At 43.9% G+C, this 19684-nt stretch overlaps 1 protein-coding gene across 2 annotated transcripts in view; it reads right to left on the reverse strand.

Annotated features, from left to right (window-relative positions):
* LOC143024719 (uncharacterized) overlaps positions 1–19684 on the reverse strand; it is a 52893-nt gene that overhangs the window by 18695 nt on the left and 14514 nt on the right. The window contains exon 2 of one of the 2 annotated variants that reach the window (XM_076183787.1): positions 10867–11122. In XM_076183787.1, the coding sequence (XP_076039902.1) occupies positions 10867–11122 (256 nt within the window). Of the gene's footprint in view, positions 1–10861; positions 11123–19684 lie in introns of those variants that run through there. The other variant, XM_076183789.1, reaches the window with a different exon arrangement.

The following is a 19684-nucleotide window of genomic DNA, read 5'->3' on the forward strand; positions in this document are numbered from 1 at the left end:
AACTTGGCGATTTTAGTCAGTGTTGAATCCAAAAATCAACAGCAACACACGTGAAAACAGGCGAAGAATCCTTAGTTTCAATTCTTTGTCAACAGCGGCGTCTACACTGAAAAGGACTACCACGCATTGGAGTTCTGTTCTGTTCTGTGTAATTCGGGAGTGAAGCTCCCACGGGCTTTTAGTGTGAGCCCGTTTGGAGGGTGATTTGACTTCCGAGTGTGTGTGGGCCCAACCCCACACACTCATACATTCACAAGATGTGCATACTCATGTAAAATGCGTATGCACATCCCGGCGAATGCACCCTTCATGATGTATCGGTGTTAGGTGTTTCAAGTAATGATGTTACAAGTGAATACTTAAGTGAATGGTGTTAAGTGAAGACATTTATATATATATAAATCTATAGGGGGGGGGGCTGACACTCCACCAGCCGACGCAGTTCGTAATTACTTAAGTGGCTGCATAGGCGGCGCACAAGACCCTCAGATGTTGTCGGAGGCCCTCTCCTCAGAAAAGCAGTTGCGGGGCAATGCTGGAGGTAATGCTTCAGGGTGGCTTCAGGGTGGCTACAATGGTGGCATCTTCTTTCTGCAGGTGTTGAATTTCTCTTGATTTCCCAGAAACAACGGTCCTCCAGTCGCAGACGGAAGAGCAGTTTCCACTTTTCTAGGTGTGGAGCGAGAAGTACAAGGGGCTCATAGTCTGTGACTGCCCTGTACCACCTCGCCCTCTCTGACACCTTTGCCTCCAGTCTGTGCTGAAGGACGCATTGGAGGTAAAGTACGTATCTATATAGTTGCTCGTCCTTCAGCATATCTCTTACCACACGCACCACCTCCACCTCCCCCCTTCCCCCTCCACCTCCCACCTCCCCCCTCCACACCCCCTCCTCTCACTCCTCCGCCATCCCTTCCTACACTTCCGCCAACGAACCATGCACTACAATATTTTCTTACGAATTAAAAACAACTTCCTGCAAATAAATACTCGTCCAACTTGCACTGCATTGACGCAGTAAGAAAATGGTGATAATTAAGCAAGAATAATCACCAGCAACTATGAACTTTTCTATTTCGCAATTCAAACTTGCTGGTGAAGCAAATATAAAGTAACGTTTTCTCTATCCATCCCCAACTAAAAATCTTTCTCGCACGTCTTGCTATCATCTTGCACCTTCGTTTCCCCCTCATTTGGCATTTCCTCCCCACGCCTGGTGACAGAACCCATCAGCTTCCCCCAAATGGTGTGAACACCTGTTACACATCGTCATGCGATGTGAGCGATCTACATTCAGGTCTACATTTTCCTCCACGATTCAGGCTGAACATCACGTCTCTCTAGACCTTAAGGCGTATCACACTGGCTTATTTTTCATCCGACTGTTGGAGCAGAATTGCAGCCCGCAACTTTTGAGAAGAAATTAGATATGCTGGGAGGAAATACTTTTTCTCCAGCATATCAAATGCTGGAGAAAAGAAGTTTGACAGGGATTTTACAGCAGAAAAAGTTCTGAAGGTGGGCGGTACCGCCGATTAATCGAAGGTTGAAGGAAAAATAGCCAAGTAAAGTGAAATAGTCAAGCATTATAATTCCGAAATAGAAATTTACTTTAGTTGAACTACCACTACCACTAACAACAACTGATCAGCCCTAAGTTGGGGATTTCACACAATTCTACCATACAACTCAGTGTCCGTGTTTCCCACTGTCTGTAGTCTGTCCTCGTGATGCAAGCTACATTACATATGGACTGAATTATCTAACCTACCAAGACTAAAAATACATGACAGATGACAGCTGGGGGGGCCTGAAGGTCAAGTTTCAACCCTATGCAACGCTATCTTAATATGGACCCCTGATCTAATCACGATTGGAAATAGGTTTTCTTACGTTGTTCATAAGCCCGGATCCTTACAAGAGTGTACTTATCAGGGGGGAGGGGACGTTCTTGTTCCACCCAAGGGCTACGCAACTCCCCATCAAATTCCTCAAAGAATTCCAACTCCATCTCTCGGCAAAAACGCATACTAACCTTGCCTGCCAACTGTGAATCCAACTCTACCTGAGCAAGGCTGATCTTCCGGTAAACCTGGGTCACTTTTACTCAGCAAGTTGCAACAGGAGGTTGCTAAATTTAAGTATTCTTAATCCTGTAGCTACGGTGACGTTCCACAAATGGCAATAAAAAGTCAGTTAGTCCTTTGCTGTAGGTCTCTTGTAGGCTGCAACCACCACAAGTCACTCAAGGTATTACTGTTATCTGGGGACTGTTCATGCGTGACATTGTAACGAGGGGTGTGGTTGCATCTCGGGCAGTTTGATTCTGTGCCCAAGCCTACTCGATGTTGAAACTATTAAATCTGCATGATGTCCCGAGTACAAGCGTGCCAGTGTAAGTTCTTACTTCTCTTGAGGGCGATTTCCTATGGGGCTTTGTCTGGGAATGCTAGTGGGGTACCGAGTTTCGTGGTCTGTCTTGGAGAGCTAGGTTAGATATAATCGTGTAAACGCGTTTATGTGTAGTAGGCTGTTGAATATCAGAATAAGAAGCTGCCCATTCCCTTTTTCTAAGTTCAGTTGGTAGTGTTTGTGTGGCACAAGATGGGCGAGTGTTGTTTAGGGTCCTAACATAGGATTGTGTACCTATCATGTGCTCTTTGGGAAGAATTTTAGTTTAGGGTAGGGGTCCTATTGGAGTAGTTTTGATACAACTTTTCGTTACTCTTAACGCTTTATTTTGTACCGTTTGCCGATTTAGGGAATTGTACTGTGGAAGCACGTTCAAGGTTTTTTTTCATGAAGTATTTGAAGACAGTTTCACGATAAAGAATATATTTGTGTTGGCACTGTAAATACATAGAACGAGTTTCTGCAGAGGTGTTGTACAAATCGAAAACCATTACAGCACTTGTACAAACTCCACCGTTCTTCAGGATGTGAGAATGAAAAAATATACAGAGATCCAGTGGCCTGGATACAATAATTAATTGCGGATCACTTCTTCATCCTTTCGGTGTGCCATGAAGGATTAGTTTCATCATCTTGCACAGCGAGACTACTGCCTTTAGGAACGCTATTACATCTGGGAAGGGCCGGAGGATTTCCCCAGGGCATCGTACCAGCAGCAGATTTTCCGTTAATCTGAACTAGTGTAGTTTAAGCTCAAGACTTGTTTAGTCAAGGAGTGTATTGGTCCTCACGTTACAACTGCCTCCCATGGCCGAGGTTTAAATAGGTTTCAATTTTGAGACCATTTTCCTTTAACTATCGGTCGAGCCTGCAATTAATTACTAGGCTTTGTGGTAATGGTTCAGCAGAGGAAAGTATTTTCCGCATTCTGAGAGACACTCGTCATTCCTCTTGAGGCGTGCATCCCCCCCCCCCATCCCCGACAACCGACTCGCTACAGAGGGTCCCCAGGCTGTCTAGCTCTGCAAGATTTTAATCCATTTTAAAGAAAGTGATTGTAGCCAAAGCCTAACAGCATGTTCAGCTTGAGGTAGATCGTCGTTGCGCGTGCGACAGAACATGTGGTCAACTTGTAGCCAAAATAAATTGACGTGTCCTCAGGATGTGCAGCTGAATCACGTGATGGCAAAATATGCCAGTAAGAGACATTACAATTGTGACCAGGTCGGGTTGCAGGGAACGTCAACAGCCAACCTGACATGAAACACGTAAAACCAGTGACACGAACATGGCGTTCTTCCAAAACGGACAACAGGCCTTCAATTCCTCTGCTAGAAACCTCATCCGACAACGCCCTTTGACTGAAATTAGATTAAACGACTACTTTCAAGGTTTAATTTTCATATCATTCACGAGTATGCGCGAATGTTGTCCAGGGGACTACTAACAGCCGACTTCGGTAAAGGAACAAGAGTTCGCCGACAGAAAACCAATCGTTGCTCACTCGACGACTCGAGTCTGCATTTCCTATAGCGACCCTTCACTTGGGGGGGAAATACTAAATTCCCATCTGAGATCACTTGACAGACTAGCTTGCCAATTTTGCTCTCCAGTGCTGGCGCTTTCCATGGACGTTGTTCCACACAAGTGGTTGTCATATGTAGCTGAAGGCTGCGTACTGAAGTTTCTCCAAGGATCAGACCCCAACCACCACGACTATTTTATTATAAAAAATCACTAATAATAAAATACTAGTGATAACGAAATATTTAATATTAATAATGAAAATGTTAAAAAAATGATTTATAAAAATGCTAGAAATATTAATAAAAATAATATAACAAAGTTACAAATTATACAAATGATGTTTGTTATAGAAATTATAAAGTGACAAAAATAATAGCAAAATGATAATATAAACAATAATAAAAATAATATAAACAATAAAAAAAGATAATAATAATTAATTAAGAATAAATATAATACTAAAATACTAAAACTAAAAAACAAAAAATAAAAAGCAAGAATAAAAATAACGATAAAAAGCATAAAAACGACAAAAAGAAAACGAAAAATATATAAAACGACAACTATAAATCGGTAAAATAGTGAAAACAAAAAACACTAAAAATAACTTTAATGAAAAAAAATATAACCAATAGAAATAAAAAAAACATAATAAAAATCAATTACAAAAAAATAATAATAAAAAATAGTGCATACGTATACCAAAGGCTTTTTCCCCCTTACAAGGGAGGTAAAAAAAAAAAAAAGGCATAAAATCCACTCCCACCAGATCCAGCCCCACATATTCCACTCCCACCCACCCCCTCCCTCCCTATTACCTTTGCTCCTTCTAGATGACGGGTCATCCCTGCCTCTCTCCCACTGCCATGGGTCAGAAGCAGTGTCGCAAGACAGCACATCGACAGGAAGGCCGCTTCACTAAATAAGCGCCCCCCCTCCCTCTCTCCTCGTCCCTTCATGCAGAAATGTTGAAGATTGGGGGAAATACCTTCGGGCTGCGTCAATTTATTTTTCACACACAAGTAGATCAGATTTTTGTGGTAAGGCGGATATGTGAGGAAGCTTTAGGATAAGATAAGGATATTGCATATATATGGTATGGGAAGAAACCTGTTAAGAACGGTCAATAGTTTTTACGAGAGTGGTTGACCCTGTATTAGAATTAGAAATTGAAAGAAATTGAGGTAAAGGTGGGACTTCGCCAAGGATGCTTTATGTAGCTATGTTTCATCTTAAATAGCTCCACACAACTTTCCCAGTTTCTCAAATTGAAAAGCAGGGTTGGGCCACTTCACACAAATGTCCCAGTCGATCGTCCTCCTGCTACACGAGTTAACTGTTCATCCTTAGCCATCGACAGCAATTGTCTGCTGCCCCTTTGTACACCCCCCCCCCCCAACCCAAAGGTCTTTCCAAGGCGACTTCTCCCAGGCTCTAGGCAAATGCCGCTGGTGTTGTCCCCGATCATCTGGCATTTGGCACCATGACATGCCACGCTGTCGCACATGATTAAAGGACACGTGATACAAAATGTATTATTTTTCTTACATTGCCCCGAAATGCTCGGGTTAAAGACCAAACAAACGTAGAGCATCCGACACATACCAATATCGTGTCCGTTCCTTTCACACTACAAATACGGAAGTGGAAGGGAGGGGAGGGGCCGACTTACCCTCAGCCAATTAACTTTCACTCAAACTACAACTTTCGTGCGAAAGGCCCTTCATACGTCAGCACATCACCTACGAAACGTCTCCAGCCTAGCCCTAACATAATCTTTATTCCTGTGTTGATAACATATGGGGTGACACTTCTTCAGGTGGGATCTCATGGGGTGACTATTCTTCATGTGGGCGTTCTGGGGTGACAATTCATGTCATTCACACTACTGCAACCCTGCACTATTACATGGAAACGTTCCAAAAATCGCTGGCTATCTGGGCCGCAACACGATCATTTTCAAATTTTCATCCGATTTAAATACGTTACGCTTGTTTGGTTGTTATATACTGTTGTTTACCAGGGCCTCCATTCTTTTGGACAACCAAGCTGCTGTCGTGAGTTATGATGAATTCGTTTGTAGAGTTACTCGGTCAAGGTACTACAGGGCTTAAACACCGTGAGCCGTAATTTGTGAATCTGTCAGTGTGTGCCGATTGGCGGTTGTTTTCCCATCATGCTTCACTCAACCAATGCCTGCGTTCAACTACGACATTAACCGAGCCCAAGGACAAAGGGCAGCTTAACAGTCACGCTCCGACAAACCAATATCTCACGTGGGTCAACTAAAACAAAACATTTTAATTTTCCAGTTTAGAAATGACAATTTTTACTACTTCCTCGTACCGAGGCACATCTACACACAACCTTTCTGTCCTTCCCGCAGCACTACCATCACTTGCGCTGTGACGTATCCCGAGGCCACAGTGTGTCGTCCCGAAGTGCCACAAGCGCCAGTGCCAACTACATCGGCATGAGAAGTGGCGGTGATAGTGGTGATAATGATAGTGGTCGTGATAGTGGTGAGTGGTGGGTGATGGTGATAGTGGTCATTGTTATAGGTGGTGATTGTGATGGTGGTGGTGATGGTGATAGTGGTGGTGATGGTGATAGTGGTGATGGTGATAGTGGTGATGGTGATAGTGATGGTGATAGTGGTGGTGATGGTGATAGTGATGGTGGTGGTGATGGTGATAGTGGTGGTGATGGTGATAGTGGTGGTGATGGTGATAGTGGCGGTGATGGTGATAGTGGCGGTGATGGTGATAGTGGCGGTGATGGTGATAGTGGCGGTGATGGTGATAGTGGCGGTGATGGTGATAGTGGCGGTGATGGTGATAGTGGCGGTGATGGTGATAGTGGTGATGATGGTGATAGTGGTAGTGGTGGTGATGGTGATAGTGGCGGTGATGGTGATAGTGGCGGTGATGGTGATAGTGGCGGTGATGGTGATAGTGGCGGTGATGGTGATAGTGGCGGTGATGGTGATAGTGGCGGTGATGGTGATAGTGATGGTGATAGTGGTGATGATGGTGATAGTGGTGATGATGGTGATAGTGGTGATGATGGTGATAGTGGTGATGATGGTGATAGTGGTGATGATGGTGATAGTGGTGATGATGGTGATAGTGGTGATGATGGTGATAGTGGTGATGGTGATAGTGATGATGGTGATAGTGGTGGCGATGGTGATAGTGGTGGTGATGGTGATAGTGGTGGTAATGGTGATGGTGATAGTGACAGTGGTGATGGTGACAGTGGTGATGGTGACAGTGGTGGCGATAGTGATGGTGGTGATAATTATGGTGTTGGTCGCGCAGGGGATGTTGGCAAGGTACGTTTCGGCTTCAACTGTTAAATGTCGATTCAGTCCAAACGACAACTTGACAAGTGGTGAATTCTACGTTTACAAACGACCAAACACGTGGGTGAAAGCAAGGTAAAACGAATACTACAAGGTACGTTAGCGGGGGGGGGGGTGAGGGAGAGCCATAAAACCTCTCCACTGCGCAGGTAGATGATGACATCAACGGAAATATCGAGACCAGGGTTCCACGGGTCGAGAGCTGTCAGCCACTCGCACACCAATGTGTGGAGCGAAGCTCCATCTTCTGATTAAAGGGGTAGCTAAGGCAGACAAATAACAAAAATGCCAACAGTTTGTATAGTGCAGAAGTGCAATGCCGTTAGACTGAAAGGTGATAAAAATATACATTTCTTTTCACTACCCAAAGATAAAAAACTTAGAAATGGATTGAATTATGTGGCACACACAATACTCGGTCATCTGGATATGTATACAGCCGTCATTTTGAAAGTAACTATTTATTAGCAACATTTCCTGAAATTTTCATTCAATTGCAAATAAACAGACTAAAGAATCCGGTTAAAACATAACTGAGCTTGGTGGAGATAAAGGTCTACATATAAATTGGCATGTCATCCCATCTAATAACTCGTCATATTAATATAATCCACCTAATGTGAAAGCATGGAAAACATTTTTATAAATTTTCTGGCGGTCATATCTCAGATACTGATAATTTGAGGATAAAGTGATACTGCGTAATTTCAGTATTATGTGAACATAATAGTGTAATTTTAAAGTTTACCATACATAGATGGTTTTCTTTAAAGTTTACATTTTCTTCCACCTCTCACTCTCTGAATTTCCTATGACGTCACGGTGGAGGTGCGCGGAGGGGGTGCTCAACGTACCTTATAGTATTCGTTTTACCTTGGGTGAAAGATTGCGAGAACGGAGATCGTGAACAGCCTGCAATTGTACACAAATACGCTGAGACCTTAGTCTTGCAGCCATATTTCAATGTTTGTCCAACTTGTGCTATCGCCGTTTGACTGACTGACTACCACGTTTCCGGCATTTGACCATCTTGCAAATACATTTGAAAGTTATGTAGAAATTATTTATGTGACATTAATTTATTTGATGATAAATATAGTGCAAATTTCTGTAAATATCTGAATCCTGGTACGAATGATATATGCCAAATTGCACAGGAGATGCAAATTTAGCTTGAACATCTCGGCCAACGTCCTTTATACTTTTGGATTGAGAACAAGCAATTCTGAAGATTCTCGTTAAAGTACCTTTTCAAATATTCATATTTGTACAATGAATACAGCACTAATTTTATTCTGCCGAGAAGAAACTCCCACTGCACTGGATTTTTTTTTAAGTTGAAATTCAGCAGCAGGAGTCTTGAAGTAGTTTTACGACATCAAAGCTTATGACGTAATAACGGTTGTCGTCGTCGGCGGGTTTAGGCAGGATTTCAAATCACGCTAGAAATCTTTGACATTTGCCTCGTTACTTTAACCTTTATTCCGCATCTCTTCAGTAATGAAGATGTGAAGATAATTCTACATCTTCACCTGGAACGAGTTTCCAGCCATTTGAAACTACTTCTGTCGAGTGAAATTTATTCTGATACCACAATCGTCGAACATACCAGAACAAATATCCTGGTCATGAATAACAGAAGAAAGGGATTGCATATTCAAGGCTACGCGAAGGGAGGGCGGGTAGTGTCGATCGATCCATTTTGTCCTCGATCTCTTGCAGGAGCAACCGGACTGTCCAGAAGTCAGTCAAATATGTCGTCTGGATATTGGAGCAGCACTACAAGGTATGGTATTCTGTGTCTGATGGCTGCATCTGGGGGCACTTTCTGTGACCAGGCCTATTCTGTATTTGTATAGCTTTAGTGCAGGTGAACTAATTAATACAAGTAAGGTTGGGTCATCTAGATAGGAAAGTGTTATCGTGTTATTTTTAGGCTATGTTGCATTACTTGCAGTTTAATAATGCAGGCGAGTATTGTTCCTTGGGAGGGCCCCCAAAGTACGGTCTTCTAGTCCCATAAATTTGGTTTTGGTTAACCTTGTACTGTGTACCTACCAAGGAGTTTGTTAGTCATTTCTTGGTGAGGATGTCTACGAGCTTCGATAGTACATGTCTGGGAACTTTATCAAACAACTGATGTACACAGTCACCATGATTATTCTTTCTAGGTATAATTTTGTTAAATGCCTCCCCCACCCCCGAACTTGTGCTGTGATGTTTGTGAGAAACGTGTTGAGATCGGCCCTCCTTGAATCTACGTTCCTTAGAGAGTGTACAGTTGATGGTAACGAGACAAGTCAGTACGATGCTATATTTTCAAGTGGTTGATTTAGTTTAGACATTAGTATTACCTTTTTCTTCAGATTGTTGGCACAATCGAGGCCTTTATTACCTTCACTTGGATCAAAGTTTTAGATTGATACTGGATCTTTGCTTTCTGTGTGGGAGTTTCAACTTGATTGCCCTTCCACACATTTGGAGAAGTAAGTGTGAGTGAGCGAGTGTGTGTGTGTGTGTGTGTGTGTGTGTGTGTGTGTGCGCGCATTTGGTATCTATTTCTAGTTTGATTTTTCTTGTATAATTTTCCTGTTTTCTAGAGTTGTGGGATTGAAGTGCGTGACATTATATTACTGCTTTTGGTGATTTTCTTTTTCTTTGTGTTGCTCCAACTGCTTCATGAGTTAGAGTTTCTAAAGGTTCCTTGTGCTGATTAAATGAACTGGTGCCTAGACACCTGTCAAGTGAACAGCACTGAATAGAATAACGATTATAATATTCTGCAGACACTCCCAATCACGTTACTCACGCCTTTGACGAATTTTACTGCGATTGGACAATTCAAAAAAACATATCTGAATACTCCTGGACATGTACTACAAAATCCATTAACTCGTGCAATTTGCAGCTTATCTAGCCAGTTAGAAAAAATATATACAAAAATATATTGTGTAAACAAGACGATGGAGACGCCTACAGAACGTCTGGTTGGAACAAGTTAACGGAACCTGTCGGGAGTTGTTTGAACTGGGAGAGGGTGGCTGCACGGGACCGAGGGAGACTGGCGACGGCGCGTGAGCAATGCAATGCGACCCCTGGCGTTTGATCCTGATTCATTGATTGATCGATTGAAAAGACTGCCTCTAGTCTTCCCGCTTTGGCAAAGCCGCGGTAGCAAACGAACTGACTCGCACTCTAGTGGGGTCAATAAATGCCAACTCGAGACTCTGCAATCAATTCCACACCATTCACCAAGTCTTCCAGACCTTGAACTGAACTATTAGCGACTGAAATGGACTGAAAATTATGAACATGTTATGGCTCCATGCACGGTTGATGCTAAAAACCACGCCTCTGTTAATACACACTACAAAAATTATTCTGTAGGTACGTCCATTAACATCGCATGACCATGCAAACGTAACCCACAACTGCCGAACAAATTAAGCCTCATCAAACTATGTGTTGTTATTTTTTTTCAGTTAATCCAATCGAGACCTCAAAACAAGTGTACACGCAATGGAATCCCCACATCGTTTCACAAAACCACACACACACCTGACCTGTATATGGACGTTTCCAGCAGCACCTCGCCACTGACGACGTCACTCATGTGTATGCCCTGCTGCCCGACACGGAGACTGACGCGGTCCGGCTTCCGCTCCTCACGCATCGCCGTCAGGATGATCCTTTCGATGGCGGTGGCAGTGCTTTCCGCGCCCTTTGCTTCAGTGACGGCGGTGTTCCCGAGGTACTTGCAGTAGAAGGTCACGCCCTCCACGACAGGCTCGCGTGTACTAGCCCAGTCTTCGGAGAGCTCTGTTGGGGGTAAAAGCGAAAAAAGCTAAGACAAGAATGGACCCAAGACGAAAATTAAAGAAAACACGCAATGTCTAGTTTACAATATCTACCTCTATCAATTCTTTAAGCGAGCCTAATGATTCGAGACAACTTCCTGTGCATATTTACCTCCATTTACTAGGTAGGCATAATTCAAAATAAATCTAGAAAATTTTAAGAGGTAATATATAAATCATGATCACTGGATATATATCGTACGAGAAACAATACTTTTCAAGGTTGTAATGCACAATGGTATACTCCAGAGTTAAAAAAAAAAAACACTGCCGACTATTCCAACGAAATATTTTTGCTAAAAAAACTTGAATTTGGGCAACAAAAACGCTTTTTCATTTCTGAATAAATCTCCTGCACTTTGAAAACCGCTTCGGCTATCGTCGGGAATCTTGACAAGTGTGACGTGCGATTTAGTCAGACATGTCTTCACACGCCATTATTAAACATTGAATCTATTGAGTAGTTGAGAAAAAATAATAAATTACGGTCTATTGATAAGCTGCCGAGTGTAAAAAAAATTGAGAAATGTACCAACAAAGCAGCACTCAATAATTTGTATTTTCACATCTTTAAGGCTAAATTTCCAATGTTGATCTGCCCCATCCTATTTCTGACGGTATGGGATACTCCCTTGTAATATACCTATAGTATCCTAACAAAATCTCCATTCAGGTTACCTGATAAAGTATAAAAGTCCCTCCCTCTACTACTGCAGGATATTCAACAAGATATTACAGAAACGGGATTTTTTTTGTCACGATTTATACTGGTTGCATCTTTTAATAGTCCAATTTGACCCATTTGTGGCGCAATAAACATCTTAATTTTCGTATCTTAAAATTGTAAATTTAGTGGAATTTTTTTCTTTATGTAACACTGTATGCCAATTTCGTTATATACGTACATTCGTGCAAGTTGTGTTTTGCTGAATATAATAGGGCTACATAAAGGGTAATTTTCTCATTTATTGCTGGAATAACAAAAGACTTCCGCCCCTTTTTTCATGTCTCATGGGCCTAGGTAGCCTATGTAACGCACATTTTGTGTAGTGGGTACATGTCAGCTATCATTCGTAATGTTTTATAAACGAGTACGTGTAATTGTGTGGAACTATCTAGCGGATTCTAGCTAATAAAATTGCCTGACGCCCTGTGGCAACTGTGGGCTTCTTAGACAGCCTAAGGCGAGAGAACACGTCGCTCTCCTTATCATCATACTTTTGTATTAAGTGTTTCATTAATCCATTATGTGAATCTGCAGATTATGAATATTCATAAAATGTGCACCACCAATAATGAATTCACAAATGGACACATAACGACCCATTTGTCATGCACACATTATAAAGGTTCGTAAAATGGTTAGGCAAGGTTAGGTTCATAATGTGTAATGGATTAGTTATTTGTGCGCCCATCTATGAATTCGTTATTTGTGTTGCACATTCAACGAATATTCATCTGTGCACTTTTACAAAATGTGCGTGACAGCCTACACAAGACTTGGCCTATGCCCTATGGTTGACCATTGAGCTGAATACGACTGTCCCAACATTTCCAAGTTATGGCCTGTGTTGCTGGCCTATGCCTACGTGACCTGAGACCGACTCATGAATGGCACTAGGTCTTGGCATGTGGTTATCCCCAGACAGCCCCCTCTCCCCAACCCATCCCCCTGGTCCGGCCAGTGGTGTGAGGGATAGGTGAGTAAAGCCATGGTTAGGCCTATGGCCACAGCACCAATTCATTGATTAGGTAAACACTAAGAATAAGGTTTCGTTCATCTTAGGCCTAGCCTATCCATAGACATACCAGTCAGTATTCCCTGCTCTTTCTGCCCTGTACGTTTTCCTCTTCCTGATCCTGTTCCTCTCCACTTTCTTCGTTACTACTACCCATTTGCATCATCATCGCCAAGGTCAACTTCGGAATGCTCAGTCATTTCCTGGTCATCTTTTGACGTTTGGCGTCGTACTATGGGCTCACACATATGGCTAGGCGGATAATGAACGAATTCCACTAATTCCTCTTCATCAAATTCAATTCAATTCTGCTACACGTTTCAATAGAAACCGCGAGTGTGTGCGCAATAATCAATTCTAAAGTGCTATTATCTTTCATAAACACGTATTTTGATCGAAATACGAGTATTACGACAGTCGAGTCGATTGGTATAACTTACACCAGATACACACTTGTACGAGCCCCCCCCCACACACAAATACACACATACATTCCCATTTATCATTTCCTGTTGTTGCGTGCGAAACTAATGGCAACCTCTGAGTAAGTCGTCCTTTATAAGAAAAAATTCCATGCCTTCAGAAAATATTGAAACTAAATTACTGAACAAGTACCACCCACAAGTCGAATTTTAAACGTCACCGTTTCAAAATTGTAAACAGGAACCTGTCCAGCATCGAATAAGCGAAGGCACCATCACCATCCACAGAAGAGAAGGTAAGGAGCTCGAGTTAGACTAGCGAGAGAAAAGGTAGAGAAAGCATACAAAGAATGAGCGTGTAGACGCTTTTAGACATGTGAACAAACCGCTCGTGTGAATGCGCATAAATTCCAAACAAGCTTTAAATTGATTTATGTTATCCTTACTGTACAGGAAGGAAAAAATCGAAGACCTGATTTGGAAGAATAAATGAACGAGACCCATAAAGTTTTTAACGTATTAACAAAAAAATAATGCGAACGAAATTTGCACCCTAGCGAGAAATAAGCAATGGCAGACCAGTTAGTGTCTCACCAAATCTGCAATTGCGTCAATCAATACTTTCCTCCCTATAGTTCCACGACTCAGTCAATCTGTATGGAAATTTATTTAACCGCTTATTTATTCACCTTGTACCCTTCGAAGACCTCGCGTATGCGATGAAACGTCAAACTTAATACAATAGCGACAAATCCAACAACGAAGAGGAAAAAAAGCTGGCCAGAACATGGAGCGCCACGTCAAAGCTAGAGCCAGCAGGGCCCGAGGCCCAAACTTCCGGGGAAAATGGGGTCAACTATCCCGAAGGCAAAACTTGCTTGTGGCACAAACGGCAAACTCGACCGTCTAGACAAAGTCCCGCCGAGCCCGTCCCGACATCCACCACTGCCTTCCAGGCACTTCGCATCCATCATCGGGCAATTATATTCTCAAGTTAGAGAGAGAGAGAAAAAAAAATGAACTGTTAGTGCGTCCTGAAGTTTCAGAATTTCACTTCTGGATTCCAAGTCGTGCCAAAGCCCAAGCCAAGACCGGGTGCACATACTGGGACACGGGGAAAACATTGATCAGGCGGCTGGATAGAGATAGGATGTAGACGTTTTCCGAGGCAGAGCGCGCGCCAACGATCTCTCATTTCCCCACTTTTCAAGCACGTGTTCTCTGCATGGCTGGCTGTGCGTGGTGGCGCCTATAACTGCTTGCTTGCACCACGTTCAAGCGAGTGTTCTCTACGTCTTTTGTATACCTTCCTTCCCTTGTGCGTACAAGAGTGAACACTACAAAGACCACGCCCGAATTATTTGTATGGCATAGTGTTCCATATAGTATAGGTATAGTTTGTAGATTAAAATATTCAATGTATACTTTAGTCCTGAAATATGTAAACGTTAATAATTCTAATATAAAAATTAGTTTATATCAATGATATTGTACATTTAATGTATTTGGTGGATATTTGGCCCATACGATTAAAAAAAACGAGCTAGGCACTTCAATATCATTGACTTAACTGCAACTCCGCAATTATCTAGTGTCGCAGCAGCCGTTCTACCACCGCCACGCACCGTCCCTACCTTCTCCAACACCCTAGCAACATCTGTGATATCCCGAGCAAGCCTAGCCGTCCACAACCCACCCTCATGGCTGCATGCCACATCACCTCCCCACATAACCGTATGCAGTAACACTTAATCTACTACATATTTCGCGAGACATACGACTATCCTTCACGAATTCTTGGATACATATACCACACACGCACGCGTTCTTGTTCTATCATTTTGGCTCTGCACGCGCGTCAGGGGAAACCCCGGGTTATGTGAAGTGCATGCGAGCAGATTCAAAATCAGACAGCCTAAGTTGGGCCGTGTGAAAGTGCCCCACTTTCGTACATTACACTGTTTGGTACACATGTACGTGCACATAATAGCATCACACTAAGGAGAATGGGTGCAGACAATAAGTATGGTCACAGTCCGCACGGTTACGAGCCGAGGGGTGAGGGTCGAGCAGCGTATGGATTGCTGTTCGGTCGAACAGCTTTTATAGTGACGTATAGGTCTGGTCGAGTAGGGCGACGCCTCGCGTCAACGATTCACAAAAATGCAGGGTACAAAGCCATTTCATTAGCTTTGATAACCCAGCCGTGTTTTCCCTTATCGAGTCGTGGTGGATGGTGGGAGGGGGAGTCGAGAAAGGAAAGTGAGAGGGACAATGGAACAGCCGAAACTCCAGTGGGAGAAAAAATATATCGCGCACAATGAAACATGACAAAACAAAACAGAAAAGGCAAGTAAAAAATGCAAACCAAACTACAAACACAAAGGTATAATGCAAACATTCATAAAACAAGACACGTGCACAATATAAGTACAAGACTGTACAAGACAAAACATGAAAAAGCATGACCACATAAAACACGTACATGAACAAAACCGGTCAAATGGACAAGACCCAAGTAAAGAGACGTGCACAAAAAAAGTACAACAAAGAGCATACAAAACAGTAAGAGGAAAAACGCAAATACAATCATGATTCTGGACAACGGCTACTTTCGCAAACTATTTAAGATAAATTTGGGCTTTCGTTAAACTTTTAAATTAGTTCGATAACGGTCAATCCTTACAGCTACGACATTTACATATGTTCGGGTCAGGGGTATCCTTTGTTCAAGTGTTGAAATCAACTGAATTCGAAAACCTCGCACATTCTCAAGTTCAGCCATGAGGGCGTATATCTATCGTCAAATATTCCTAGTCATTCGGAGACGAGACTGCAATTAATTCTTCGCAGTGTGCTTGTTGTGACAACTGGTAAAAGGTTCCAACGCTAGCGCAATTATACAACGCACACACCGAAACCCTGCTTAAAAATCTTTCGACATTCAAAGAAGCAATATTCAACACAAAACCATTCGAGATTACACAAGGACGAGATGAGCTAGTACAACCCCATTCCCACCCACGTTTCCGATGAGTGGAGGAAATACACCCCCCTTGCACCCTACACAAACGATGTCCCTAGTTCAGAGCACTACTTCAAAATCAGTTAAGATATACCCTTCCGTAGAGAATACAATTCTTACAACTGCCTTACCAGCTGATCGTCTGTACCTTACAGTACACAGCTTTCCAGAGATTCTATTCTAGTATACAAGCCGTTTCTATCGAACCTTGAGGCGACACCACTGAGGCCTGTACCTCGCTAGAAAATGATCATGAAACGTTACGAAATGAACAATTAAAGTTTTACAACAACAAAAATGTGCAAGAGCAAAACCCTGTTGAATTTCAAATTGGACTCTAGGGGCTTTGTACACATGCATCACTCGTCACACAAATCAACGTTTACAGTCCCGCCAAACCCTAACGTTCGACAACCTTCTGTTATTCGACGTGCTCACAAAAACCCTTATCGCTACAATCTTACCGAGGTGCAGTTGTCTGATAATCACATCGAAGTCAGGCATTGCCAAAATATCCCCATTGTTTCAGTGGCACGGATACAAGAGTGTCTACTCTACATGGACGGCAAATCCCCAGCAAATAAAAAGTGGAGTTACCGGATGCCTCCTCGGAGCTTTGTGGGAGGGGGGGGGGGTTGGGAATCTCATCCCCTCCAGCCACATCGAACACAAGGAAAGGGTAGCGCAGAACAAGCGCTCCCAACGCAGACCATCTTTTCCTCTTTAAAACATGACAACACCTCTCCCCTCACCACTACTGTATATGCACGGCAGTTCCCCCCCCCCATCCGGTCTACGGCGTCTCCCATCATGCAGAATACGTGCATCCCTGCAGCATACAGAAAGCTCACCGGGGGGGGGGGGTACCTGATCAAACGGAGGTGAGGGCAATGGTGAGAGCACGTTGGACGTACGCTGTGGATGGGAAACCACACCAATTCGGAGAAAGGTGGATCTTCCACGGTACCGAAGGGTGGAGTAGAGACAAGAAAATAGAGTAAAATTCGAACTAGGTACTAGAGTGTTGATCCAACTTCAACTCTTTTTCTATTAACGTAAACCTGTCGGTCAAGTCAACGTGTCTTGACCGAGACGTTCTGCTTCGAGGCAATGGAAGGAAGGAGAGGCGAGTTGCCATGCTCCGATGCATCAGCCATGTCGCCGCCTCACCCTAGCACCCACAATCAGTCACACTCCCATCCCTTCCCCCGTTATTCAAACCAGCATTGTCATCTCACCCTTATCCGCAACACCCTAAGCTACCCGGGTAACACCAACTTCTGTGACTACACTCCCGGCTGACGTAAGAACCTGCATCGGTTACATCACTGCCCGTCTACACGGCCGGCACAGCGTCGGCCTCGGTGGGAACGCTCCCTCCTCTCTTTCTCCTCCACATGCGCTTGCTTTGCCTGACCACTACGTCTACTGCATGTACCCGCTAACCTCGGCCTATCCGCTTCCCTGTTCTCTCACGGGCAACTGCCATATACGTCACGCCACATCAGGCGCATGCTAACCCAAATACACTTTGGAGATGGAACGCCTTCACGTATGCACTTGTATTTGAACTGCAGTTGAATTTCGGTAACCAGCCGGCCGTAAAAGGGAAATTGAACGTGAACTTAACATTTCACAAACATTACCAGTCTGACAAATTCATCTGATACCAAGTTGTAAATTGAAAAAAATAAATAAATAAATGGAAATAAATAAAATGCAGAGTATGTGACCGCGGTCCTTTCCACTGCCCAAAATGTAAAGGAATCGTATAAAATCGATCAACTGAAAACCTAGACACTATTCTTGACAAACTCCTAGTCTGAACGCCGTCCACTTCCATGAATCAAGTCCGAAAATCTAGGCCACTGCGGTATAATTATGTGCAACCAGGACGCATTTATAACTCTAGTTTCCTGTCTTAGTAGGTCGCTTTGGAACAATTACACTTATTGCAAGTCTGGGCTAGGTTGGAGCCGGTAAAGGGCCGGTACGAATAGTAGCGTCGACGTATGCGTGTGCACAACCAAAGCGTAAACTCCGCAATGATCAAGATTGACAATACAAAATCTATTATTTGTATTATAAAACTATTCACATCCACCATATCGCCACCGCCACCATGACATCCATCACAGCTTCCATCATGGCATTCAACAACACTGCATCCATCACCACTACCGTCGCCACCACTGCATCCACCAACAGCAGCACCGTCGCCACCACTGCATCCACCACCACCGTCGCCACCACTGCATCCACCACCACCGTCGCCACCACTGCATCCACCACCACCGTCGCCACCACTGCATCCACCACCACCGTCGCCACCACTGCATCCACCACCACCGTCGCCACCACTGCATCCACCACCACCGTCGCCACCACTGCATCCACCACCACCGTCGCCACCACTGCATCCACCACCACCGTCGCCACCACTGCATCCACCACCACCGTCGCCACCACTGCATCCACCACCACCACCACGGGATCCACCACCACGACGGCATCCACCACCAACACAACCACAGTATTCACCGCCATGGCACCCACCACCACCGCCACGGCATCCACCACCACCAATATCTAGGCTATAACGGCTCCTCGTCCCCCGATAGCGCCCCCCCCCCCACCTCAAGTCCCATGGTCCTGATACCTTGGCACTGGCGACGAACGGCACTAGACCAATGTCGCCGTGTCACGAGAGTTTGGCATCTGGCTCCATCGACAACCCTTCGTCCTCCCACCGTCCCGCCTCGCTTCCCGATGCCACAAGCACCGCCATCTTACGGGGCAATAAAAAAAAATCGTCTCGCCAGCAGGAATTATCCTAACCTCTAAGCAAAATACAACACAACCTAGTCACTTTCTTCCCCAAGCACGCTACTGACAACAGATACAACACCGATTCTTTGGAGCTACAATTCTAGCAGACACAATTACGCCTAACTTTCCCCTCCCCCATACGATTTTGAACTCTCGAATATTAAACCAGTTGGAATGAACCTAGTCTCCCTTACAATCTAAAGAAACTAGCCAACTTCATTAATTCACCATGAGGGGAGCCAATGACAGGTATGTGGTGGTCCTGCAAGATGGACAGCAAACCTGTTCAATTTGAATACCCTTTAACCCTACACATCCATCAGGAGATGCAGTCCTGAGGGGCTGACATTCTGTCTCTAGTCTGGGAGTTGACAACTGATGACGGCTCTCATCTGTAGCTTCCGAGGGCAGTTGCCAGACACCGTGGGGCTGGTGGGGGGGGAGGGGGTCTACTCAGTGTGACAAAGGAAACTGGTAGGAGAGAGGGTAATATCCCATGGAAATGTGAC

The sequence above is a fragment of the Oratosquilla oratoria genome, chromosome 4, assembly GCF_046742065.1.
Source record: "Oratosquilla oratoria isolate Oo_2021 chromosome 4, ASM4674206v1, whole genome shotgun sequence".
Lineage (NCBI taxonomy): Eukaryota > Metazoa > Arthropoda > Malacostraca > Stomatopoda > Squillidae > Oratosquilla > Oratosquilla oratoria.